This window comes from Stylophora pistillata, chromosome 8 (genome assembly GCF_964205215.1).
Source record: "Stylophora pistillata chromosome 8, jaStyPist1.2, whole genome shotgun sequence".
Taxonomy (NCBI): Eukaryota; Metazoa; Cnidaria; class Anthozoa; order Scleractinia; family Pocilloporidae; genus Stylophora; species Stylophora pistillata.
Genome location: NC_142526.1, coordinates 6,849,601 through 6,876,017, shown reverse-complemented (window position 1 = coordinate 6,876,017; position 26,417 = coordinate 6,849,601). Strand labels below are relative to the sequence as shown.

The following is a 26,417-nucleotide window of genomic DNA, read 5'->3' as shown; positions in this document are numbered from 1 at the left end:
ATCTAACCGTTTCTTGATATTATAGAAAGGCAGCATATTCTTCTCAATTATTTTAAGATATTGAGTGCTGGTCCGGCCGGGGCTCGAACTCTCGACCTCCCGCACAACAGTTCAGCGCTCTATCCATTGCGCTAACCGAGAGGCGGTTGAAATTTCACTTTCATAAGCCGGGGCAAGAACGATGGAAATTCCTGAACAATCTCAGTTTATGCAGGCCGCACACGAACAACAAAGTAGTTAAGGCAAAACATTTATTTCAAAGTTATTTTTCAGATCCAGAAACCGGAGACATTGAAAAAAATATACTTTAAACACGAAGGCGCGCTATATAAGGAAGTCTTCCCTGGGAAGACCTAGGCTCATTTGACACTCACCGTTGACGTGTGCGGGTCAAATTTAAATGCTGGTAGACGAACAAAAGGAGCTAATGAGATATCTATTGTTTACTTCCACCAGCATGGTGGGGTTCTGTCCTGGTGTACCGGTTCACACGGGAATTACCATTGTTCTTTCTTTGTTTAGGAGTCGTTCGTTAGCTGTTGTGTATTGTTTGGTCTTTTGTATCGGCTCTTGTGAACTGGTACACGAGGACAGAACCGCATGGTGGCATGAGGTAACGTGCGAACCACCTACTTCGGTCTCAAATTTACCGCCACAAATAAAGACAGTTTCCATTGGAGAATGGAAATACAAATCTCAAGAATTCTTGTATTGTGATGAAGACATAAAACAATTTCGAGGAATGCGCTCGCTGTTCACTGGTTTGGAGTAGCTGTAGCTCAAGCTCACTTGACTCTAAGAGTTGTACATCACGACGGTTGATTAACAAATGGTCCAGTGGGACCTAAGGTTCCTTTTATAGCGCGCCTTCGTGTTTAAGCTTATCTTTAAATTTTCTAACATCTTGACGAAATATCTGATCACAGGAGCTCCTACTGATTAGGAAAATGACATAAAAAAGCTTGAGAAACCTCTATTTCTCAAAGTGAGTACACTACCAGTGGTCCCTCCTTTTCAGTAAAGTCCGTCGTGCGAGTAAAAAAAAAAACTCAGCGAAAAAAATTTAATGTTAGCACGCAGCGGGAGATCTAAAACTTCACTCGCGCAACAGACTTCGCCTAAAGTGGGGGCTGCTCGTAGCCTAAATGTAAGAAACCAATATCTTTATCTGTGATCCGTGGCCAAGATTCGTCTTTTTACAGTTCGAACACTTCGGTTTTGGTTTTATGACACTCTTGACATTGCTTTTGCAATAATATTATTATTATTACTATTATCATTACTCAAATTACAACTATCTAAGTAGAGGTTCAAGAAATAAACCTATGTTTTCAAAGTGTGGGTAACATTTTGACAAAATTGATAAAAGCTGATTGATAGTTCAAGATTCATAGTAAAAGTCAAAATCATCTCTACGAAGTGTGTTTATAACTTAGAAATCCGGTTTTCATCACAGTATTGTTTAGACATCATTAATAATTGCCGTAAAATGAATTCCAAGAGACAAAAATACTACCAAATTTTTGGTTGTAAGACCTTATATCAGATGAAAAGACATAGGTCACAACAACCACATTCTCTGTAGCACCCACTCCCCAACAGGAGCAGCGTTTGTCTCGTGCAGTGATGACTTCAGAGCGAGGTTTTGGTACTGTGAGAGAGTTAAGAGAATTCCTCCACCGATTGCATTGAAAGAAATGGCTTAAAATTCGTGTCCCTTACAACGATCTTGAATGGAAACGTCAAGCTACACTTGATACCTCAATTTCTCCTAAAATCTTCTAGAGATTCGCCCTTCTGGGTTCTTTACTTTTCATCATGATCATTAATTGGATAAACTATTTCGGCTCTGTTTAATCTGTGAGGCTTAAAATCAAATCTATTGCCTTTTTTCGTTTTTATTTGTTTCATTTATGATCACTATCGCAGCAATTTTCATTGGAGTATCGAAAGTAAATCCCGAAATGCTTTGTTTTGCTTTACTTCCACTTTCTGATTGGCTCAGAAAACTCGCACCAATCTCTTAACCAATCCGATACAAAAGTAAAACACATTCATGATTTGGTCGCCCGCGTTTTCCAGCGGTTTAAGCAGTTTGGTCGGTTTTGCTTTGAAGTCTCTTAAAGGTATTTTCTAGTGACTACTTCGGTTTTGGATTTACGACACTCCATCGCTTTTAAGATTGTTATCATTATTATCATAACTATTATTACAACTTGTTAAGTTGAGGTTCAATATACGAACTTATGCCTTCAAAGTGTGGCTAACATTTTTGCAAGTTCGAGAAAATTGATTCCTACTTCAGGTCGCACGATTGGAAGCTAAAATAATCACCTCGACGGAGTGTTTTTAACCTAGAAATCCGGTTTCCATCACAGCCATCGTCTAGATATTATTACCAACTGTAGTAGAATAAACTCCAAGAACAAAAAAAAGTAATAACGTTTTGGTTGTAAGACCTTATGTCAGAAGAAAAGACATAGACAACAAGAACATCAGCTTGGGACTCTTTTCCAGCGAGTCTCAAAGCCGAGAAATAGATTTTAAGGATAATGATAATGTGATAGAGCAATGTTCAGTTGAGTGTCGAAAGTAATCCTAGCTGGCTCCAGATCTGCTTTTGCCTTACTTGGCTTTGTGATTGGTCGATAAAACTCTCGCCAATCTCTCAACCAATCAGGCGCTAAACTAAAAACAATTACGACTTGGTCGCCCGCTTTTTCCCGCATTTTGGGATGATTGGTCGGCTTTTAATTTGAGTTCTCTCAAAGGTATTTTCCTTTCTTCTGATTGACCGTTGTGATTCCTTTCTTTCAGTTTTACAACACTCAATTCAAAAGCACTCTATCGCCAAAACCATTAGTATTGTTATTATTATATTACAGTTTAGGTTCCAGAAATTAACAGGGTCCAGTTGTTCGAAGGCCGATTAGCACTAATCCAGCGTTAAATTTTAATGCAGGTTTCCCTATTTCATCATTCAAGAACCTTTCGGTGATAATTTTCCCTATTCTTTTTAGAGCATCCGATCATCAAATTGTAGACAAAAACAGTTAAACTGAACTTTCTTTTAAGCTTTCAGATCTGAAATCAAATATCACGCTAACCCAGGGTTATCTTAAACCAGCTTTGAACATTCCGGCCCAGATATCTTCGCCTGCGCCCTTCGCCCGTTCACTCCTTGAAGTGATATTCATATAACCTCTTCATAAAAAAGTATCAACACATTATGTATCTAATGGCAGTTCAGAATACACACCTATCAATCTAAGAGTGACTTCTTTTTTTTTTTCTTACGTACTACCGAGCTGGTTCTCCTTATCAATTTAAAGAGAAAATTATGGCAGCTAGAGGGTAAAATTTAGAATCATATCCTAAAAAAATAAAAAGGTTAATGATTTTTTGTAATCTCAAATTTAAAGAACAGTGCCATAATTTTCGCATCGTGGAAAATTTACTCAACATTTTCTATTTTTTGATTTTTTAATTATCTGTTCATTTTTGTTCCTCCTCGGCAAACATAATACAACTTTTGGGCGAATGACATCGCGTGCTGGACAGCTGGGTCGTGTAAAAAAAAGCACCCACAAGAGCATTGAAAAGTAAAAAGTTTTAGTGTGAAAAAATACCAGTTTTCCTTCCAGTAAACAGGAGGGGAGGGAGAGTCAAGGATCAGTCGCTACTCGGTTTCTTGTCCCCGTCACTTTCGTCCTTCGTCAGTTCTTTTTGCCTAAAACAAAACTTTTGAGTTAAGAATGATGTGTAATGCTTTTTTTTACGTTTACATAATCTCCCAGTCGTTGTCATTAGACTTGTTATAGACATAAAAGTTAGCTTCCTCACCGTATTCACTGATTTATCGATTAATTCATTCATTATTTATTTGTTATATTTTCGCTCAGATTGTGGTCATTGTCCTGTCAATCTTTACACCAATGGCACAATTGTAAACATCTTGCACACTTAAGAAACTACACCGAATCTTAACCTGTTTTTGTCAACCATTTAACTCCCAAGATCTGATTTTTAATTCTCCCATCTAGTTGCTGCACCTTTTCTTGTAAATTTGTGATGAGAATTTGGTGTTAGATCATGAACAACTTGTACCTGATAGGTAATTACTTGTTTGCCGGATAATGTATGGATATTATAAGGGGAAGTTAGATGTTGATCACTTCTAGGAGTTAAAGGGTTAAGAAACCGTCAACATGTGCCGTCATAAAATAAAACCTCGTAGTTGCAGACGTTTTTCTAATTAAAGAAAAAGGCAGGCTCCTGTTTATTTTCACAAGCTTAAATGGGTTATGTCGATTACAAAAAATTACTCAAAAACAAGCTTACCTTATTTTTTTCAAGTCGAATGTCACGTTGTCTCCCATCAGCATAAACGGAGCCCATTGGGCAGGTTCGGTGAAGCCGTTGCCTCTCAACCATTTGATGGCCTGGTGAAGAGATTCACTGGCACTTTCTCCAGCAGCCAGGTGTTGGTAGAAATGACTCATAAGCTGCTCTGTTGCGTCGTCTTGTATGGCCCACGATGCCACCAACACTGAACGCGCACCAGATCCTAGGAAAGCCCGAGCTATTCCAATGACTCCCTCTTGTTTAAACGTTCCACGCCCGCTGTGACAACAGCTAAGTACGACCAGTTTAGCTCGCAGCTTCACCTTTGAAATGTCGGACATTGTCAAAAGGTAGTCTTCTTCTTGTGGAATACTTTTAGTGGTGCAATTGGGGGACAGGGCAATCTCCCCTCTCTCTGCATTACCATGGGCGGCAAGATGTATCAGGCTCACTGAATGAAGTGCGTGAAGTACCGCCTGCTTTGTTGCGTGCTCTCCTAACAATGGCTGAACACCCAGGAGTCGACCAATCATCTCAGCTTCCTTTCGTGCACACAACAATGGTGTCCATTTCAGGGTACGTCCTTTGTAAAGCACTTCACCAGCCAAAGGATCACCCACTACCAGTGCACCGGACTGACTGTGATAGTCCCCCGGACTTTCCTGAATGATCCCCAGAGTCGTCAGAGAAGGGACGATGCGGATTCTGTGGGTTTCTGAAAAATACTTTCCCGCTGTCTTATCCCGCAAGGCAGCAAAAGGGACTCGGTATGAACACTTCTCAGGCACAATGATGACTTCAGGCTCTGTGAGTAAATCTTTGACAGGAGCGATAAGCTGGTCATAACACAATTGAAGAATCGTTTCGTTGCGTTTGGTTTCGTCTCCTTCCGAGGTTGCTTGGCTCTCTTCTTGAGGAGACACGACGATATCGTCACCCAAAGATCGATCCTCGCAATTCTGGTCATGTAAAATGCCGAACCTTTTGGCACTATTTCTGAAAATATCCTCCACATCGCAAACGGATGCAGCTATAAGGGTGTCGATTTTCATTTCGGGGCTCTTTCGATGGTGAATGTCTCCATTTGCTTTTAAAACCCACAGACGAACATGCCGCTCACGATATGAAATGTACAAAACAGCGCAATTGTTCTCTTTACTCACAATGCTTTCGATCCTTGCCCGAGATGTTGAATCAGCTGAGATGTGGCCTTCAATTGAGAGTTTATATGCCATTAATTCTGCGAGGCCTCTAGCGCGTCTTAGCTCCTCCACATTAAGAGAGTCTCGCACACTTCCGGTGGCACACAGCATGTGACTGAGCAACTCGTAGGCGAAATTACCGTGCTTTTCTAAGAGACATGTTTTAAATTCATCGTTTTCTTTGAGAAAATTTCGCAACTTTTCATAAATTTCAATACTTTGACGAAGATACACCATTGCCTCCTCAAGACTTGATTCCGATATCTTTAACAGAGCGATTCCGAGAAGGCTGTGAAAGTCAGTCATATTGTCTCCAATTTCGCTGCTCATCAAGTGCGCTTTCTCAAAGTGTTTTTCCGACTCGTAGTAATTCCCAAGCGATAGGGACACGTGCCCAAGGTTTGCATAGCTTCTACCTTGTAGTGGTCTATCGCCAGTCTCGATAGAGATAGTTAGCCCTTTCTCAAGTAACTCTCTAGCCATCTGGTAGTCATGAAACAATCGTGACAGATTTGCCAGGTTTCCGTAGCAGCACACTTCCATTTCTCTGTGGCCAATTTCTATACTGATGGCGAGTGCTTTGTCAAAATGTTCCTTAGCTTTCCTATTTATATGAAGTGATAGAAACGCAGATCCAAGATTCGCAGAGCGAGTTCCTTCCTCTGCCCTGTCGCCAATTTCTGTTGCGATAGCAAGAGCTTTCTCGTAATATTCTTTAGCCTTCTGATATTCACCGAGTGAGTCAAACACATTTCCAAGGTTCCCATACCTTGTCCCTTCTCCTTCCCTGTCGCCAATTTCTGTTGCGATAGCAAGAGCTTTCTCGTGATATTCTTTAGCCTTCTGATATTCACCGAGTGATCGAAACACAGTTCCAAGGCTCCCATACCATGCCCCTTCTCCTTTCCTGTCGCCAATTTCTGTTGCGATAGCAAGAGCTTTCTCGTGATATTCTTTAGCCTTCTGATATTCACCGAGTGATTGAAACACAGTTCCAAGGTTCCCATTACATGCCCCTTCTCCTTTTCTATCGCCAATTTCTGTTGCGATAGCAAGAGCTTTCTCGTAATATTCTTTAGCCTTCTGATATTCACCGAGTGATTGAAACACAGTTCCAAGGTTCCCATACCGTGTCCCTTCTCCTTGCCTGTCGCCAATTTCTGTTGCGATAGCAAGAGCTTTCTCGTGATATTCTTTAGCCTTCTGATATTCACCGAGTGATTTAAACACAGTTCCAAGGTTCCCATAGATTGTCCCTTCTCCTTCCCTGTCGCCAATTTCTGTTGTGATAGCAAGAGCTTTCTCGTAATATTCTTTAGCCTTCTGATATTCACCGAGTGATTGAAACACAGTTCCAAGGTTCCCATTACATGCCCCTTCTCCTTTTCTATCGCCAATTTCTGTTGCGATAGCAAGAGCTTTCTTGTAATATTCTTTAGCCTTCTGATATTCACCGAGTGATTGAAACACAGTTCCAAGGTTCTCATACCGTGTCCCTTCTCCTTCCCTGTCGCCAATTTCTGTTGCGATAGCAAGAGCTTTCTCGTAATATTCTTTAGCCTTCTGATATTCACCGAGTGATCGAAACACAGTTCCAAGGTTCCCATACCATGCCCCTTCTCCTTTCCTGTCGCCAATTTCTGTTGCGATAGCAAGAGCTTTCTCGTGATATTCTTTAGCCTTCTGATATTCACCGAGTGATTGAAACACAGTTCCAAGGTTCCCATTACATGCCCCTTCTCCTTTTCTATCGCCAATTTCTGTTGCGATAGCAAGAGCTTTCTTGTAATATTCTTTAGCCTTCTGATATTCACCGAGTGATTGAAACACAGTTCCAAGGTTCCCATTACATGTCCCTTCTCCTTTTCTATCGCCAATTTCTGTTGCGATAGTAAGATCTTTCTTGTAATATTCTTTAGCCTTCTGATATTCACCGAGTGATTGAAACACAGTTCCAAGGTTCCCATTACATGCCCCTTCTCCTTCCCTACCGCCAATTTCTGTTGCGATAGCAAGAGCTTTCTCGTAATATTCTTTAGCCTTCTGATATTCACCGAGTGATTTAAACACAGTTCCAAGGCTCCCATACCATGTCCCTTCTCCTTCCCTGTCGCCAATTTCTGTTGCGATAGCAAGAGCTTTCTCGTAATATTCTTTAGCCTTCTGATATTCACCGAGTGATTGAAACACAGTTCCAAGGTTCCCATACCGTGTCCCTTCTCCTTGCCTGTCGCCAATTTCTGTTGCGATAGCAAGAGCTTTCTCGTGATATTCTTTAGCCTTCTGATATTCACCGAGTCATTGAAACACAGTTCCAAGGTTCCCATTACATGCCCCTTCTCCTTTTCTATCGCCAATTTCTGTTGCGATAGCAAGAGCTTTCTTGTAATATTCTTTAGCCTTCTGATATTCACCTAGTGATTGAAACACATTTCCAAGGTTCCCATTACATGCCCCTTCTCCTTCCCTATCGCCAATTTCTGTTGCGATAGCAAGAGCTTTCTCGTAATATTCTTTAGCCTTCTGATATTCACCGAGTGATTTAAACACAGTTCCAAGGCTCCCATACCATGTCCCTTCTCCTTCCCTGTCGCCAATTTCTGTTGCGATAGCAAGAGCTTTCTCGTAATATTCTTTAGCCTTCTGATATTCACCGAGTGATTTAAACACAGTTCCAAGGTTCCCATAGATTGTCCCTTCTCCTTTTCTATCGCCAATTTCTGTTGCGATAGCAAGAGCTTTCTCGTGATATTCTTTAGCCGTCTGATATTCACCGAGTGATTTAAACACAGTTCCAAGGTTCCCATTACATGCCCCTTCCCCTTCCCTATGGCCAATTTCTGTTGCGATAGCAAGAGCTTTCTCGTGATATTCTTTAGCCTTCTGATATTTACCGAGTGATTGAAACAGGAGTCCTAGCCTTCCATAAGTCACTGATTCTCCAATTCCGTAGCCAATTGACTTTGCTATGGCAAGTGCGCCTTCAAAAAGTTCCTTGGCTTCTGCAAGCCTACTTTGTCTTTTGTATTTGTCTCCCAGTTCAATGATTGATTTTCCGGTATTGTGGAACATGGCGATAAGTTTGTTGGTGTATCGTACTGCGTTTGTGTAACCGGAGATTGCGCAGTACGCATTGAATATTACCTCAGAGACATCCAGTCCGTTCATATCAAAGCCTAGATTGTTGAGTAAGACTAAACATTCATAACACAAATGAGCGGCTTGTATACCACGATCAGTGTTTAGAAGATATGTGGCAACATCTAAACTTATCCTGATCTTCTGTAGGATTTCACTCGTGTTAGCCATCACGTACTCCTTTTTGTTTGACCAAATACCTTCCTGAAATGGAAAAAAAATCAACAGGTTAAAATACAGAAAACTTAAATAACTAAATTAGATGATGACTCTTGGTAGCTATCTCTCTGCAAAAGTTTAGACAGTGCTCACTTTCCACGAATGCTTGTTAGTGCGTGTGCAACATTACTTTTCTCTCTTCGTTTTTCCATAGCTAATAAATTGTGCATAAACAACACTAATTCTTGACAAATCGCGATGCAAAATTTACGAAAACATGTAACTTTTAGACCCAACCTATGGGGGGAGGGGTGCTTAGATCAATTTTTTCCGGTACGTGCTGTTCTCCCTCAGAACCGTTCTTAGTGCCCCCTCTCATAGACAATTAATTTTCTGATCCTCCACTGTTCCCCCCCCCCCCGAAAAATGATATGATCTCCAAAATCCTCCATCTTCCTTTTGATGGCAAAACGATAAACAAACAATTTCAAATTGGTTCATATCAACACTGATTGCCCCCCCCCCCAGCTCCCCTCCATGCCTTTTGCTGATTTTTCATTTGCGCGCAATTCAGATAAACTGTGTCAAATGCATCTCGGATTTAAAACTTCGCTTTTGGATTCATTGAGTTGAGTATTTGATATACGTCACTGAAAATTTTTGTATTATTTTTCGATCACGACATGGGCTTATTTTGGGCAGACAGCGAAACCTGTTAAATTTTTCTTTTATTTTCTGACAGAATAAAAACGTGAATTCTTTCTAGAAAAGTGAAAGTAATGGGCGGAAGCCATAGAACTATAAAGGTCGGCACACACGAGGGGACTAGTCTCTGCGACTAGTCCCTGCGACTAGTCCGTGCGACTAGTCCCGGAAACAAGTCTTTGAAGGGTTTACACGAGGGGACCGGTAGCAGGGACTAGTCCCTTAAGGCGTCCACACGAGGGCACTCAATAGCGCTTTATACTAATGACGTCATGAAATTTTAGACCCCACGCGTGACTCAGACAAACAATCTCCACTTCTTTAAGAGCTACAAGGGAAATGGCGAGTAGTTCGCTTATTCCCCTACAGTTCTGACCGAAGAGGACGGCGTTTCTGGCTCCAAATTTGAAAGAGAACCGGAAGAATACACTGTAGACCAGCTAAAACGGTGGTTAAAATGTAGGGGCTTAAAATTAAGCGGTAAACGAGAAGATCTTGTACAGACTGTGTGAGATGAGAGAATTATCACACCCTTGATCCGGCAATCGATCATGGAAAATGGTTTGCTGCCAAAAGTTTTTCAAGAAAATTCTGATGTAAACAATGTAAAAAGGGGGTTGACAGGCCTACACGACTCCCCAGCGCGTGTTTAGAATAGCCTATTCAAAGTTTGGCCCTCACGAGTATCTCTTTGAGCGATCGCCCTCTTTTGTAAGATACGAGCGGCGGATTTTTATATATTGCGCTCAATACTGGTTGTGTTTCTATTAAATGCCAATTCATGTAGTTTATGTAGTTAATGTTCATGCAGTTGTCATTGAATAATTTCTGTTTCTTTGACGCTGAATTTTCTCTTTCTTTCGGTGCTTTCCTCTTAGGAGCATGTGCTCAACTTACTTGCGCTGGTCTTAGATTTGCCTTCAGTGGATCGGGAAATTCGGCAGTTGGACCTCTTTCGCCGGGCCAGTGAAGAGCACAAAAATAAATTAAGTGTTTCTTGTTATGTTTTTCTCTGTAAAAAACTCACGCGAACAAGCCACTAGCTAACGCTTGCACTTTGCCATGTCTCGCGAAGGTTTTGGGAAAGGAATGAATACTTTCTTCCCTAATTCCTTTCACTCTTTGAGTGATTTTGGCCATTTATCAGCATATCTTGAGTCTGTCGTACACTCACCCCAACAACAGTGTTTGGTACCAACCATGCCGCTTCCTTTTAGAACGCCAAGTCATTTTTTGACGAAATTTTCCGTCGTTTTGTTTTAATTTTACAGCTCTCGCTCATACATTTCCTTAACCTGGTCGCAATGTTTGTCTGAGTCTGTGCGGGGGGTCTCATAGGTTATCACGTAACAAAATATATTTTTAGTAATAGTATAAAGCGCTATTGCACAAGAACATAGGAAAATTAAGAGGCAAAAGATGTTTCTTAGTCTGGAGCGTTACGCGAAAACAACTAAAATTTGGTAACTTTTCATTGTAGCACTATTAAACATCAACGCAAACGAACTACACTTATTCAGTCGGATTATTCATGCTTTTACGTGTTCCGTTTTTTTTTTATTATTATTATTTTTAACAGACACAGAGTCAAATAGGGTAAAAATTCCATCAAAACGGCTCCAAGACATCTGTATATGTTTACAAAAGTAGAAATAGTTTTTTATTCTTCAGTTGTAGAAATCTAGAAGTCAGGGAAAATTCATAGAAACTGCAATGTTTACAAATACCGGAAGTCACGCATCCTACTGACCCGTGATTGGCTTATTTACCGTTTAGTCGCAGGGACTGGTCGCACAAACAGTTCACACGAAGGGAAAAACATTTGTTTCATGCGACAAGTCCCTGCGACTGGTCGCACGAATTCAAACCAGTTTGAATTCGTGCGACCAGTCGCAGGGACCAAATTTTGGTCCCTGCGACCACAGAAATGTGTAGTTCACACGAAGGGACTAGTCGCATGAAACTGGTCGCTGGGACTAGTCGCAGGGACTAGTCCCCTCGTGTGTGCCGACCTTAAGAGAAAGACGGCTCACCTTTATAAACAAACTCGTGTCTCGTTCAGTTTCCTGGTCGTTTAATTAGTGAAACCAGAAGTTGGAAACTGAAAGAAAAACGTATCCTGTCAATACTGAATGCAAATAAATATGTGTTCTTGTCCAAGGGTGAGGGGAAGAAGGCTAGATATTCGCCGAGTTCTTTTTCCCCTATGGTTGGTCATCGGTTCATTAAGAACGCCAAAGAAGCTATTATCCAGCGGCTTCTTGACCCAACAGGCTTGGCTGATAAAGGATTCGTTGCATAACCAAAACATTTCACTTTAATAAGATCCAGGAATGATTTGTTTATTTCAAGAACTGGGAAAGAAAGCCAACTGTGTTTGTAGCACATGATAAACCTACGAGGGCCGTTTATTTATTTCTCTTTTTACTATGACTGTCTTCTACCGCTTTTGCGATTCCTTTGCCGATAAAGATTATGGACTTAGTAAGGCTGCTCAATGCAAATTATTTCTTGCTCAAGAACAAGCAAGTTAATTGCGAGCGGGAAAAATGGTTCCATTTCCCGTTCAGTCGGCCATCAGAGCTAACATTTCGCTTCATATTACCCACGTGTTAGCTATATATCAACTAGTGTTATCACAAAATAAGGATATGACTGATCGGTAAATAAAGAGTTGTTTATATATGACCGCTTCACTCTATTCTGGTAAAATCCCAAAAAAATATTGGAACACGTGCTGGATACATGATAACATTGTACTCTTAAAATTTGATTTACCTCGTGTCTCATTCGACCCTCCAACTGTTAGAGTTGATTTACAAATAGCTTATCCTTTTCAATATCAAAACATTATCATGCCAACAAAATACGCAAACCGATCAGCGGTAAGAATGCCATCTTGATCCGACATCAAATTCTCTACACTTTTTTAAAGGAAATGTATATGATCGAGAAGAGAGGATTGCTAGTCAGATTTTGGAAGTGAAGGTTTAAGGGCTGCAAAAACTATTCTATTTTGCCTACAAATCTATGTTCGCGTCAGACTTTACAACCGAAAATCTTCCTCAATTTCTGGGTTGTTTAGATTTCTTGCATTCCTATCGAACTTTCACTCATTTAAAAAAAGTTTCCATACACATTATTTTTTAAATATATAATGTATAGAAAAAGAAAATAGTTTTTTGTTTTACACAGTTTAGTTATTTGTTTGTTTGTTTTTTTATATATATATAAATTTAGCTGTTTTAAATCTTAAAAAAACACACCGTTGAACTCAGCACGTGGCACGTGCTGAGTTTGATGCGTTGTTCGTGTGACTTCAGAAATCAAAAGCAAGAAATTTGAAATCAAAGCCTGTAAAAGAAAGATGACGGTAAATAGCAAGAGTCACAAGGGTGAAGAACAAAATGTTAAGGTGGCTGAACACAGTTTTCGCGCGCGCTTTTGCTGATGCAAATCAGCGCGTGCAAGGATTGCAAAAAACTAACATGCCGTCAATAGAGCCTATTTAAGAGTCTTATTTACTCAACACGCATCCGCACCATCTGTGCTATTTTTCTCTATAGTTGGCGCAGTGTATTGAGAGCTTCAATCTTTTATTACAAAGACATGTTAGAAAAGTTAACAGTGCAAAGAACCCAGCAATTCTCAGCTTTTTCGTCGTTACCGAGAGAACCCGGTTAAATGCAGCGCATGCGTGGTAAGTCAAAAAATTGCGATTGAATGAAAAATTGCTTTCTCGGAAATATGCCTATTTCTTGAGAACCACTCATCAGAATTTCACGAAATTTGGCACGAAAATACTTTAGGAAATAAGAAACTGGAGTATTGAAAAAAAATTGATTTTTAACAAAGGAAGTTCTAGATAATCGAGTAAACCTTAAACAAGGGATAATTAAAGATCTCTGTTAAATTGTTAGCAAAATGGTGTTAACTTGTGAGTATCGTTACAAGCTCGTTGCATGCAAATTATAAAGAAAAGCTAATGACTAGATTTTCTACAAATGAACAAAGCCGATTTTGAAGGCCTTTTTATATTTATTCATGTTGCCATGACAATGGTGTCGCGAAAAGTTTCCAGTGCTCATAAGAAAGTTTTCCTGTTTCAGTATATTTAGTAGTTGATTAAGTAAGTTGTTATTTCTTGTCGCCAACATTGATTTGTGGAATGTCAAAGGAAGTATTGACCGGCGTCGTGTAATCGAGCCTTCAAAAACAAAGATATATTCAATCAAATAGTCGCTAATAAAACCGCATGCATAGATTAACACTATGATTGTCAAGCAAGCCGATGTAACGGGAAATTAGTGGCCACGAATCATTGAAGAATGTGTAAAACAAAACTGGAACTTTGTCAAGTTAGCTTAAATTATCATACCACTCCGGACTTAACGTATCTGGGTGTGTATATCCGTAGCTTATAAAACATAGCATTTTTGTAACTCAAAAAACATGGGATTGAGATAGGTCGTAGAACAGAACGTGTAATGTTGGATTATGAAGAATAAAGTCAAGTTAACCAAAAGTATACATTACAAGTCTGCAGAACCAGCGTGTGCAGAGTTTCCTTCTAAAGTAAGTGAGAAATTCTGCTAAAAATGGCACATACGTCAGCGTAACTATCAAAAAAAAGTTTGGAATAAACTAATTTATGCAGCCTGTGCCGCGTTTAACATTATCCCGGATGGGTTACATCCGCGACTTATAATGGTAGAATAAAGGCTGATAGTTTCGAAAGAAACTGTTTGGGGCTGCGTCGGTGGGAGTAACGAAATAATTTGGATATATCAACAAAGTTGAAATGGTAAATTAGCCACCGTAATGATTACAAAAGCTGACGTTTCGAGCGTTAGCCCTTCGTCGGAGCGAATAGAGGAATTGTGGGTTGTGTGTGCTTTTAAAGGCAGAAAATGGAGCTACGTTATTGGTGGGAGCATGGCAACGAGAAAAACATGAATAAATTAGTGGAATGAAAAGCGTTCGTTGATCCCTGTGGGATTTAGACTGCCGTTTGAAAGATGAGCTTTTGTTCAAGATTTTTACGGCTTTCCGTGCCACCTAAGTGCAAGGAAAGATGGGAGCCATAATTTTGTCTAGATAGCTGGAGATAAGTTCGGTAGGGCAACTGACAGCCGAGACAATGGGCCGACCCGGGTTGTTAGGTTTGTGAATTTTAGGTAAAAAGTAAATACGAGAAGTTCTAGGAGTGGTTATGATGAGATTTTTTGCTGTGGCCGGCAATTCTTGTTTTGTTATGAGTTGGTTGATCGTATTCTTGACGGAGTTTTGATTGCTGGCAGTGAGGTCTTTGTCAATCTTTTCATAAAAAGAGGTGTCGGAAAGTTGCCGCAAAGCTTCTTTTTGGTAGAGGTCGGTGCGCCAAAATTATGGCTCCCATCGTCAAAACTTTACCATCATATATTAAAGACAGCCAACACGCTCTTCAAATTTTTCGAGACTTTAATTTCCTTGGCCAAAACAAACTTCTTTTCACCATGGATCTTACGTCTCTTTACACTGTCATTCCTAATGGCGAAGGCCTTCTGGCCCTTAAACATTTTTATGATCAACGTACTGTTAAGGAACCTAAATCTGAAACACTACTACGCTTAGCCGAACTAGTGCTCACACTCAATTGTTTTTCATTAGGAAACAACTTCTTCAAACAAACCAATGGTGTAGCCATGGGCACCAAAATGGGACATAGCTATGCCAATCTCTTTGTAGGTTTTGTCGAACATCAATTTTTCAGCCAATACAACGGGTCCAAACCTGAACTCTACGGTCGCTACATAGACGACTGTATCGGCGCTACCTCCTCTACCAGAGAGGAGCTCACTCAATTCATAACCGCAGTCAATTCTTTTCACCCGGCTCTGAAATATACTTGGGAAATTTCTGACAATTCTTTATCCTTTTTAGACGTCAAAGTTTCAATTGAAGGTAACGGTTTATGCACTAGTGTGTATTACAAACCTACAGACTCGCAATATTACTTGTTATATTCGTCTTTGCATGCATCTCACGTTAAGAATTCCATTCCTTTTTCTCAGTTTCTAAGACTTCGTCGTTTATGAAGTGATGACTCTGATTTCCACCACAAATCAGAGTCCATGTGCCAGTTCTTCAATAAACGTGGTTACCCTGTTTCCGTCGTTCAAGCGGGTTACCACCGCGCTCAACTTATTGATCGACATTCAGCACTACAAACGTCGCATAAGGAAGATTCCGACCGCATTCCATTCACTCTCACGTTTCACCCTCACAACCACTCAGTTAAAAACTTTAAATTACTTCAAAACGATCCAGAGACAAGCACTATTTTTTCGCAGCCTCCGCTCATTTCATTCAAACGCGACAAAAACATAGGCAACTTTTTGGTCAGAAGTTCTTTTCAGACTAATGACCAACCAGGCACTTTTAAATGCGCTCGTGCACGATGAAAAACGTGTCCTTTCATTCACAACACTGATAAAATATCGGGACCTAAACGATCCATTAAGATCACCGATCACTTCACGTGCACCTCCGCCAATGTAATCTATTGCATAACTTGCACTTATTGCAAAAAGATATACATCGGCGAAACAGGCAGAAGACTAGGTGATCGATTCCGAGAACACCTTCGAGACGTGGAAAGGAATGACAAGGACACATCGAAACCAGTCGCTAGACATTTTAATTTACCTAATCATTCTAAGCAACACATGGCAATCTGCGGTCTTTCCTCGCACTTAGATGGCACGGAAAGCCGTAAAAATCTTGAACCAAAGCTCATCTTTCAAACCGGCAGTCTAAATCCCACAGGGATCAACGAACGCTTTTCATTCCACTAATTTATTCATGTTTTTCTCGTTGCCATGCTCCCACCAATAACGTAGCTCCATTTTCTGCCTTTAAAAGCACACACAACCCACAATTCCTCTATTCGCTCCGACGAAGGGCTAACGCTCGAAACGTCAGCTTTTGTAATCATTACGGTGGCTAATTTACCATTTCAACTTTGTTGATATATCCAAATTATTATAATGGTAGATACTTAAACATTCGAACATGTGATTTCGGGCCTCTTTTAGTTAAGCTTCGGTGCAGGGCAAACATTTTCCCACCCTATTAACCCGCCCATTGTTTTTGAACATTCCCTTAGGTACGTCGAGTTCTCATTTGATGGGTGTTTGCCCTCACCTTTTCTGGGATTAGGTTTCTATTTCCGGTGTTACTGTAACTTGATTTGATATTAAAAATAATCGGCCACTCAACTGAGTGGCCAAATTACGGCAAAGTAAAGGTTGTCCGTTTAATTCTCCCAGCAAACCGAGCTCACCCCTAGCTATGCACAGTGTAAAAACACTTGGTTATAGGCAAGCGAGCAAGAGGCATAAAAACAAAGTTTGTGTTGTTAACTTGCTTGCTGCCAGTTTTGGTGACCGAGAGATCAAGGGTTTTAGAGAAAATGGTGAAAGAAACACAGGTATCAAAAACTGTGTTCAGCCACCTTAACTTGATCCGTCGATAGAAAAAAAATGACAGAATCTCAGTTTAATTATTTAGACCACTGAAAGAACAACTCGTCAGCAGATTTAAGAGAGTCTCAGTGGGGTGATGGTTTTTATGTCCGGCGGTTAGAATTCGGTTAGAATTTTTTGTCGTGCGATAAAATCAAAATATGGCGCGATAATTAAGAATTTATCGCGCGATATTTCACACTCAGCGTGTGCGTGATATCAGTCACGCAGTCGACACAGTAAGATGGCGTTGTTAAAGTACTCTTTAAAAGGATTTTTACTTTTTGGAATAATACATTTATCCAGCGCTGTATTACCGCTTTACGTTGGCAATGGCTTGCCTAATACTCTCCAGAGGAACGATATCATTAATCACTACTTTTCTCTTGATCTGGGTTACTCAGAGATCCACAGTTTTCTTCTGTGTTTTCATGGAATTGAAATAGGCTTGCGCCAGCTGTAACGAGTGCTTATGCATCAGGGTCTAGAAAGAAGGGAATTTGAACCTCGCTTGGGTAGGATGGGGAATTTGAATCGATGTGTTGAGTGTAATCCGTGTTTTTAAAATTTTTGAAGTGGAAGTTTCAAGGTAAAAAGTCTGCTTTCGTGAGTGAATGGCTAGGAAGTAACTTTCCACATCTTAGAATGATGCCTATTAGCGAAAAAACCCAACAGTAGCACCAAAAACTAATTCGTGACTTTTTTAATTCTATAACATACGTTGATCACTCAAAGAATCCTTGAACAGAAAGTTATGCTTGAGTGGGGCATTTGAACACAATTTTGGCTCGTGGGGGGAACGAGAATTTGAACGAATCAATCTTAAAAGCTCCAATATCGGGGGGTTTACCCCAGGGTGGATGTGGAAGTTTCAAATTGATCGACGCCAAATGAGTTCTTTTATAACTGCGATAAGCGTACATAAAAGATACACTTACGCTAAAACCAGCTAATGAAAAGTTGCACATCCACAGTCCTGAGGGGTTGTAGTTCGAAAATTGCATAGTTTTTTGTTACCCATAACCTACAGTAGGACGCCCGAGAATAGCCGATGAACACAAACACTTTCCAAACCAGTTTTTAAAGAGTGTCATTTTGAAAAAGCAACGACTTTTAGACGCTCCGTTTTCTGCAAGGACAACTGAAAAAGGAGGCTTTTAAAAGCTTCTACCGAAAAATGTGTCCCATATACTGTTGCTCCTCTCTGTGTTTTCTGGTGTTTTATTGCTGAGGATAATCATAAATGCATCGATGTGGATAATCGACAGCAAAACGAAAACACTGAGTTTCGATGAAAATATCAACCTTCCTTCACTGCCATTTTTGAAAACGCCCTATTGTGAAACGCCCTTAGTGAAATCTAATACATCGTCAGTGCATGCGAAAGAAGTGAAAATTCCAAACAAATATGGCGGCGCAAATCTTTTTTCGGTCTACGCTACTTTTGTCTTATTTTGTTACAAGTTTCCCTGCCAGCGTGTATTTCATGTATTCAAAGGCCACTGCGTATGCAGGAGACAGAAACGAAGATAAAGAAGACTATTCTCGGAAACACAAAGGCTGCGACGCATCTAAACGAAAAATCCAGTTTGAACAAAATCTCACGATAACGACAAAAGTGAGAACCCAAGAAAGGAAAAACCATAAACCTCCAAGGAAAATGATATTATTTAGCTAGAAGTTATGAGTAAGTACTTCAAGGTGAGCTCAAGAGGCTGTCTTGACGACCATTAAATGATTTTCTGACCAGTAAACGTCTGTAAACATCAGATTGTAGGTGCTCGCGCGAGCACACTCAATAGCGCGCGGTAGCCCTGGCAAATCTCGAGCAACTGTCGATGTTATAGAATCCAGATTTTTATATGCACGAGAACGCGCGTGAGAATTGCTAAACTTACGAAGGCAATTGCATGAAAATAAGTCCGGTGACCCCTTCCTTTTATTGTTCCAATATAACATTATCAATGAATAGAATCATCAGAAAATATCCTGGTAAATTCTACGGAAGGAAAGTTTGCACCGTGAGAAAATTGGCTTTTTCTATATTTTATGAAACTCCGCTCCGTAGAATCTTTCTTAAATCTTTGTGCATTATCACTATTATTTGAGCAACAAGCTAAAAAATGAGTCTGAATACTCCTTTGGAAATGTTGCCATGGAAACCAATGGTGACGAAATGACATTTTGGATAATCAATGATTATAAAATTCAACCTCGTAAAAGTGTTCAGCTGGCCTTGGTCAGTCTTTTTGTTGTATTCTTTCATATTTACAAACCATCAAAAAGATGGAACTGGTACTAGCCACCTTAAGTTATTAGCATCTGATTGGTTGAGAGATTGGCGCGTGTTTTCATGACCAATCACAAAGCGAAGTAAGGAAGAAACAGAGCGAGCTAAGATTACATTCGACACTCAATAGAACATTGCTCTATCCGTAACACTAGCAAAACAAAGTAATGAGCTTCAAGATAGACTCGGATAGCAAACTTCATGAGTGATAGTCGTTATTTTTCGCCAGGGGGGGAAGAGGAGGGGTTGGGGGATTTTCATGGTTTTTCCATAAACTTCAGTTGATTCTCCACTAAGGCGTTGAATAATTTTTATGACTCTTCTCTCATAGGCAGTTAATTTGCAGTCAATTTTCTATAGTCCCCCCCCAGACAATGATTTTTAACGCAGACAGAATTACCCACACTCTTAAATGTGTTCGAGACTGACTACGAACTTCAATACAGTGAATGCTACACTGGTACTATTCGTCAATAAGTTACAATAGAAGGATATCAGTACTGTATCTTCTTAGATAGAGCCTTTCAATCACTTATATTCGAAAATTTCAACAATTTTGTCATGACAATAGGATGTACTGCAGTTGCTCTCTATTGTAAAAATAATCTGGGCTTGAAAATATTCGATTCTCATGCAAGGGATATTTATGGTAGAAGCCCTCCTCAAGGTACATGGGTGCTGCTTGAAGTATCATCACAGAAGAGCTTAGTACAATATTTTCAGAGTATACATAACAATGATATATTTGAGTTGAAAGGAGTTAAAATTAATCAAGTTCAAAATAGCACCCTTTTTTCAGTGTCATGGCTGTGAAATAGACTTATTCAAGACCGGAAATGACGAAATTACGTGATGACAGTAACAATGGGAATATGGCAGTCCCCTAAAGATAACTCCACATGTGCGATGTTGAAAGCCCGAGTTCACGCAGCTATGCGTCTAGTTCTTTCTATATGCGATGTAACGGAGCCTTTTTTTTTCCAAATTATTTTAGTTGCGCCAAGAGCTTATAAACTCTTCTAATATTTGTCAGATAGAATAAATATGTAAATTCATTCAGGAAAAGTGAAAATAACAGGCGAAAGTCACAGATCCGTAAGAGAACGACACCTCAGCTTTTAAAACAAACACGTGCCGCGTTCAGTTTCCTGATCGTTTGATAAGTGAAACCAGAAGTTGGAAACTGAAAGAAACACTTAACTTGTCAATTTTAACTACAAATAGATAAGCACTCTCGTCTAAGCGTGAGGTGAAGAAGGCTGGATATTCGCCGAGTTCCTTTTCTTAGCGTTTGTAACGATTATAATCGATATTGTGCTCTTAAAATTTGACTTGCCTTATGTCTTATTTAACCCTCCACCTGACAGAGTTGATTCACAAATGGCTTCTCGTTTTCAGCATCAAAACATTATTATGCGAACAGTTGCTGAAAATACACAAACTGATCAGATTAAGGATGCCATCTTGACCCAACATCAAATTCTCTACGCTGAAGAAATTTTTTAGTACCAAGGTGGACAAATTACAAATCAGATCTTGGAGATGAAGGTTTAAGGGTTCAAGAGTTTAAAGTTTAAGATCTATGTCAAACTTTGCAACAGAAAGTCTTCCTCAATATCTGAGATTGTTTGGATCTCTTGTATTCCTAGTCTATCACTGATTAAAACAAGTTTCCGTAGAAATTATTTTTGATTGTTTAAAAATAGAAAATAATCTTTTTTAAATTTTAGTTTGTTTTTTTTTCAGCTGCTTTCCATATAAACGAACCGTTCAAGTTTGACGCGTTCAGTTCGCGTGACTTCAGAAATCAAAAGCAAGAAATTGAAATAAAAATCTGTAAAGAAAAGATGAAGGCAAATAACAAGAGTCACGCGGGTGAAGAACAAAATTTTAACTTCATCGACTAAAAAAAAATTACAGAGAATCTCAGTTTGATTATTTAGACAACTGAAGGAACAAATCGTCAGCAGGTTTAAGAGGGTCTCAGTGGGGTGATGGTGTTTATGGCCAGCGGTTGGAATTTCGGGCATATTACGGCTAACGATCAATTACTTTCGGTTGCGATGAACAAAATAATTTTTATGGCTAGTTTTTTCTACGCTCAATGGTTAATCTTTTTTGTCGTTTTACGGCTACCGGTTAAACCCATCGAGAACCTCGTTTCAAAGATTGCTTTCACGTTTAAATCCTCTACCTCCGAATATAACCAAGTTTTTGTCAGAATTAAGAAGAAAAAAAAAGAATTATATATTAACACATAATCAAGCACACAGATTACGAGAATAACGAAAATTATTACACGACTCGAGCAGTCAGAGGGCCAATAACTAAAATCAACCAATCAAAATGCTCTATTGCCGGTCAATATTCTCTCAATATACTAGGATGAAAAAATCAAATCTTTCTTGACTTATGAGATTGTTTGAAATTCGGAATCTCCCGTCATAAATTTTTCATGGAGTATCGATCCGAAATATTTCAGTTTTCAGAGACGAGAGAAGAACATTACTCCAGTTTATTTGTCCTCTTACCTAACAAACACATATAAATCGTGTCTTTTTCGGTGTTAATTCTGAACTTATGACAAATGAAATTAAAATATTGAAACCTGATCATAAAACATAAATTGATAATTACCAATATGTTAGGATGAAAAATCGAATCTTTCTCGACTGAGATTGTTTGAAATTTGGAATCTTCTGTCCTAAATTTATCATTTTTCGATCCGGATTTTTCAGTTTTCAGAGACGAGAGAAGAAAAATATAAAAACAAAAATATATAAATCGCGACTTTTTTGGTGTTTATTTTGAACTTATGACAAACGAAACTAAAATCAAGAAACTGAAAAAAACATTTCCTGGGAAACAAAGCCGGATTTTTTATAGTCCCCTCCCCCTTCATACTCAGTTGGCGATGGCTGATCCCTCACCGTTTCCCCCCCTAAAAATCACGTGACCATTCAAAATCCTCCACCCCCTATGTCCCCCTCCCCCTTGCGAAAAATAATGACAGGTCGTTTAGATGGCAAAACGATAAATAAACAATTTCAAATTGGTTCATATTAACACTGATTGACCTCCCCTGATTCCTTTTACTGATGTTTCATCTGCACGCAAATCAAATAAAATGTATCAAAAGTATCTCTGATCTAGAACTTCGCTTTTCGATTCATTGAGTTGACTGTTAGATTTCTTTCAAACGATTTTTTTAAACCACCACATGGGCTTATTTTGGGCAGACAGTGAAACCTACAGATAGAATGATTTGTTAAACATCCGTTAATGAAGGATGAAAAATTTATATTTTCTTATATGGGACGCAACAGAGTCATTATTTTTCCGAGTTACTTTAGTTACGCCGAGAGCTGTTATTTTCTCCATATATTTTCTGACACAACGAAAAGGTTAATTAATTCGGGGAAAAGTGAAAATAATGAGCGGAAGCCATAGAACTATAAAAGAAAGACAGCTCACCTTTTAAAACAAACACGTGCGCGTTTTGTATCCTGGTCGTTTGATTAGCGAAACCAGAAGTTGAAAACTGAAAGAAAAACTTATCCCGTCAGTCTCGAATGTAAACATGCGTTCTTGTCCAAGTGCGAGGTGAAGAACTGAAGGTTGGATATTCGATCGGCGAGTTCTTTTTCTAATCGTTTGTAATGATCGAGACTAAGAGGTGGTCCATGAAGAACGCCAAAGAGGTTAACGTCCAGCCCTTCTTGGCCCAATAAATAATTTGTTATACAACAAAAATATTTCACTTTCAAATGAAGAATGATTTGTTTATTATAGAAAGCCAACCGTGCACTAGCACATTAAACCTACGAGAGTGGTTTATTTTTTCTTTGTTCTAACTGTCTTCTAACGCTTTTGCGACTCCATCGCCGACATTGTCAAAAAATGATAAACTTTGTAAGGCTGGTCCTCACAATTTATTTCTTGCTCACTCAGGAACAAAGAGGGTGACCCGAGCGGGAAAAATGGTTCCATCTTGCCCGTTCAGCTATCCGATCAGAACTAACATTTCACTTCATATTGCCTAAGTGTTAGCTATATATCAAATAGTTCTAATACAAAGTAAGGACTTGATTGATCGATAAATAAAGAATTGTTTAAATATCACTGCTTCACTCTTTTCATAAAAAAAATGCACAGAAAAGTATTGGAGCGTATTGGACGATCAGACTACATCTTTACATTCAAGCCATTTACTGCATTGGAGCGTATGTTGTTTACATCATGATATTTTTCTCTTAAAATTTGATTTGCCTTGTGTCTTGTTTAACCCCCAAATGTCAGAGTTGATTTACAAATAGCTTCTCCTTTTCAATGTATCAAAACATTATCATGCAAACAGGTGACTAGAATACACAAACTGCCATCTTGACCCAACATCAAAATCTCTTCACTTTTTTTAAAGGAAATGTAGATGACCAAGAAAGGAGAATTACTAATCCGATCTTGGAGGTGAAGGTTTAAGGGTGGCAAAAACCAGTTTATTTTGTTTACAAATCTATGTTCGCGTCAAACTTTTTCCTCAATTTCTGAGATTGTTTGGATCTCTTGCATTCCTATCACTGATTAAATCAAGTTTCCATATAAATTATTTCAGATTGATTAGAAAAGGAAAATAATTTTTTTTCTATTTCAATGTTTATTAGCTGCTTACCTTACAAACGAACCGTTGAACTCGGCACGTGGCACGTGCCGAGTTTGATGCGTTGTTCGTGTGACTCCAGAAACCAAAAGCAAGAAATTGAAATAAAACGTTAACCTGTAAAAGAAAGATGAATGCAAATAGCAAGCGTCACGCGGATAAAGAGCAAAATGATAATTTGATCGATAAAAAATTACACAGAATCTCAGTTTAATTCTTTAGACCACTGAAACAACAAATCGTCAGCAGGTTTAAGAGGGTCTCATTGAGGTGATGGTTTTTATGGTCAGCGGTTGGAATTTCGGGCATATTGCGGCTAACAGTTAATTTCTTTCTGTTGTGATAAACGAAACATTTTCATGGCTAATTAACGGCTAATTCTTTCGTCGTTTTACCGCTAACGGTTAAACCCACTGAGAACTTCGTTTTAAAGATTGCTTTCACGTTTGAATCCTTCATCACCAAATATAAGCAAGTTTCTGTGAGAATTCAGAAAAAAAAAGAGCGCCATTGAATTATTTTCTTTAAGCTGCTTACCAAATGAAAAACGTAGAATTTTCCGAGTTTAGTAACCTGACCGTTTGATGACTGAAACCAAATTCAAGAAACCGTGCCTGCAAAACAAAGATTTATGAAAATAACCAGTGTCATAACAATGTTTGAACTTGATCTTAAAATACATATTAACCATTAAACTCCCAGGACAGAATTTCTACTAACAATATCAACACAAAATCAAGCAGACAAGTTAGGCGAATAAGGAAAAGTATAAAATAGGGGAGTATCAGTTGACCTAGTACCAAATTCTCCTAACTGACTTCATAACAATTATATGGCAGACAGTAAGGAGAATTAATTATGACTGAAATATTGGGACTGAAAGGGTTAATAATTACCAATGTACTAGGATGAGTTCGAATCTTTGTAGACTTTTGAGATTGTTTGAAATTTGGAATGCTCTGTCATAATTTTTTTCACGGAGTTTCGTTTTGAAATATTTGATTTTCAGTTTTCAGAGACGAGAGAAGAACATTACTCAAGTTTATTTATCCTCTTACCTTACAAAAATATGTAAAGCGTGTCCTTTTTGGTGTTGGTTCTGAACTTACGACAAACGAAACTTATATAAAGAACTTGATCTGGAAAGACAGATTAATAGTTATCAATATACTAGCATGAAAAAATCGAACCTTTCTCGACTATGAGATTGTTTGAAATTCGGAATCCTCTGTCATAATTTTTTTTTCACAAAGTTTCGATCTGAAATATTTCAGATTTCAAAGACGAGAGGAAAAATATAAAAATAAAAATTATGTAAATCGTGACATTTCCGATGTTTATTCTGAACTTATGACAAACGAAACTAAAATCAGGAAACTGAAAAAAATTCCTGCAAATCAAAGACTGAAGAAAAATAACCCTAGTAAAGACAAATAACGACCCTGATCAGTAAAATAATAACAATAGTAATAACAATATTCAAATCCCTAAAGTATATCATAACATCTTCCGCGTTCTGTTTCCTCATTTCTGTTTCATAGAGGAGAAACCGTTCCGACAGAAGAGAGAAGTTATATCACCAACGATGAAACGCGTGTAGTTTCTTTAACAAGATATCATATTAGTACAAGGCTATGCTATCTCCTTTGTTTAACCCCGTGAAAAAACTTTGAGAGGACTGTATAAATAATCTTCATCCCATACACCAATTTCGAGGATTCAATAGCAACTAAGAAAGAAACTAGCAGACGAAACGTGCGCATTTTCTAATAACGACTTCGGCATTTTGTAATAACTTACGCATTTTGTGATTCACATTGCAGCATCATATTGTAGTAAAGGCGAGTAACGCATTTTGTAATAACGGCTGTAGCTTTTTGTAAGAATCGTCGGTCTACGCATTTTGTAACAACATCCCATAGCAAATTGTAAGACTGCTCTGGCGAAAAAATTACTTTTACACAGATTGGGTATTTTCGGTTTCTCTCATCTGAACAATGACTTGTAAAGCATAAGACTTTGAGAGAATAACGCAAAATTCGTTTGCAATGGTAACAAAAATGTATACAGCCGTAAATGGCACCCAGAAAAGCGCATTGACTGTGTGTACACATTTGGCGAGATCGCATTTTGCGCGCCGTATCTTCTTTAATTAAAACAACAATGTAAATGAACTTCCGTGCAAATATTTGTTTTCCTTTGGAATCTGGAGACAATATCATTAAGAAAATACCCCTTCCGTGAGTTCTTCGCAAACAGTTGTAATGAAGAATATTAGATCTCACCTCAAACAGGTTCAGAATCAGATCTGTTTCATTAGTGAAGGATGATTCTCGCTGAATTTTACTTGAATGCGCGCTGTAGATCAATCATATTAGCCAACGCACTCGACCATATCATATAGGCTGTCTGTCATG

At 38.9% G+C, this 26,417-nt stretch overlaps 1 protein-coding gene and 1 long non-coding RNA gene across 3 annotated transcripts; both read right to left on the bottom strand.

Moving 5' to 3' along the window:
- Window positions 1-234: 234 nt before the first annotated feature.
- LOC148724712 (tetratricopeptide repeat protein 28-like) lies at window positions 235-7,526 on the bottom strand. Its single transcript, XM_088729805.1, has 2 exons — window positions 4,342-7,526; window positions 235-3,730 (listed from the first exon to the last, which is right to left on the bottom strand). The coding sequence occupies exons 1-2, from the start codon at window positions 6,087-6,089 to the stop codon at window positions 3,673-3,675; spliced, it is 1,806 nt and encodes a 601-aa protein (XP_088585931.1). The 5' UTR covers window positions 6,090-7,526; the 3' UTR covers window positions 235-3,672.
- A 3,655-nt stretch (window positions 7,527-11,181) lies between these two features.
- On the bottom strand, window positions 11,182-26,395 carry LOC148724711 (uncharacterized). Of its 2 annotated transcripts, XR_015990467.1 has the most exons (6): window positions 26,286-26,395; window positions 25,059-25,139; window positions 24,538-24,614; window positions 24,013-24,117; window positions 22,818-22,884; window positions 11,182-11,649 (listed from the first exon to the last, which is right to left on the bottom strand). It is a non-coding gene; the product is annotated as an uncharacterized LOC148724711 (long non-coding RNA). The 2 variants fall into 2 exon arrangements; XR_015990468.1 differs by lacking the exon at window positions 22,818-22,884.
- Window positions 26,396-26,417: the final 22 nt, after the last annotated feature.

Coding starts and splice junctions, on each gene's coding strand:
- LOC148724712 (XM_088729805.1), bottom strand. CDS start 6,089: ATGGAAGTGTGCTGCTACGGAAACCTGGCAAATCTGTCACGATTGTTT. Junction 3,731..4,341: donor TTCGACTTGAAAAAAATAAG/GTAAGCTTGTTT, acceptor GTTTTGTTTTAG/GCAAAAAGAACTGACGAAGG.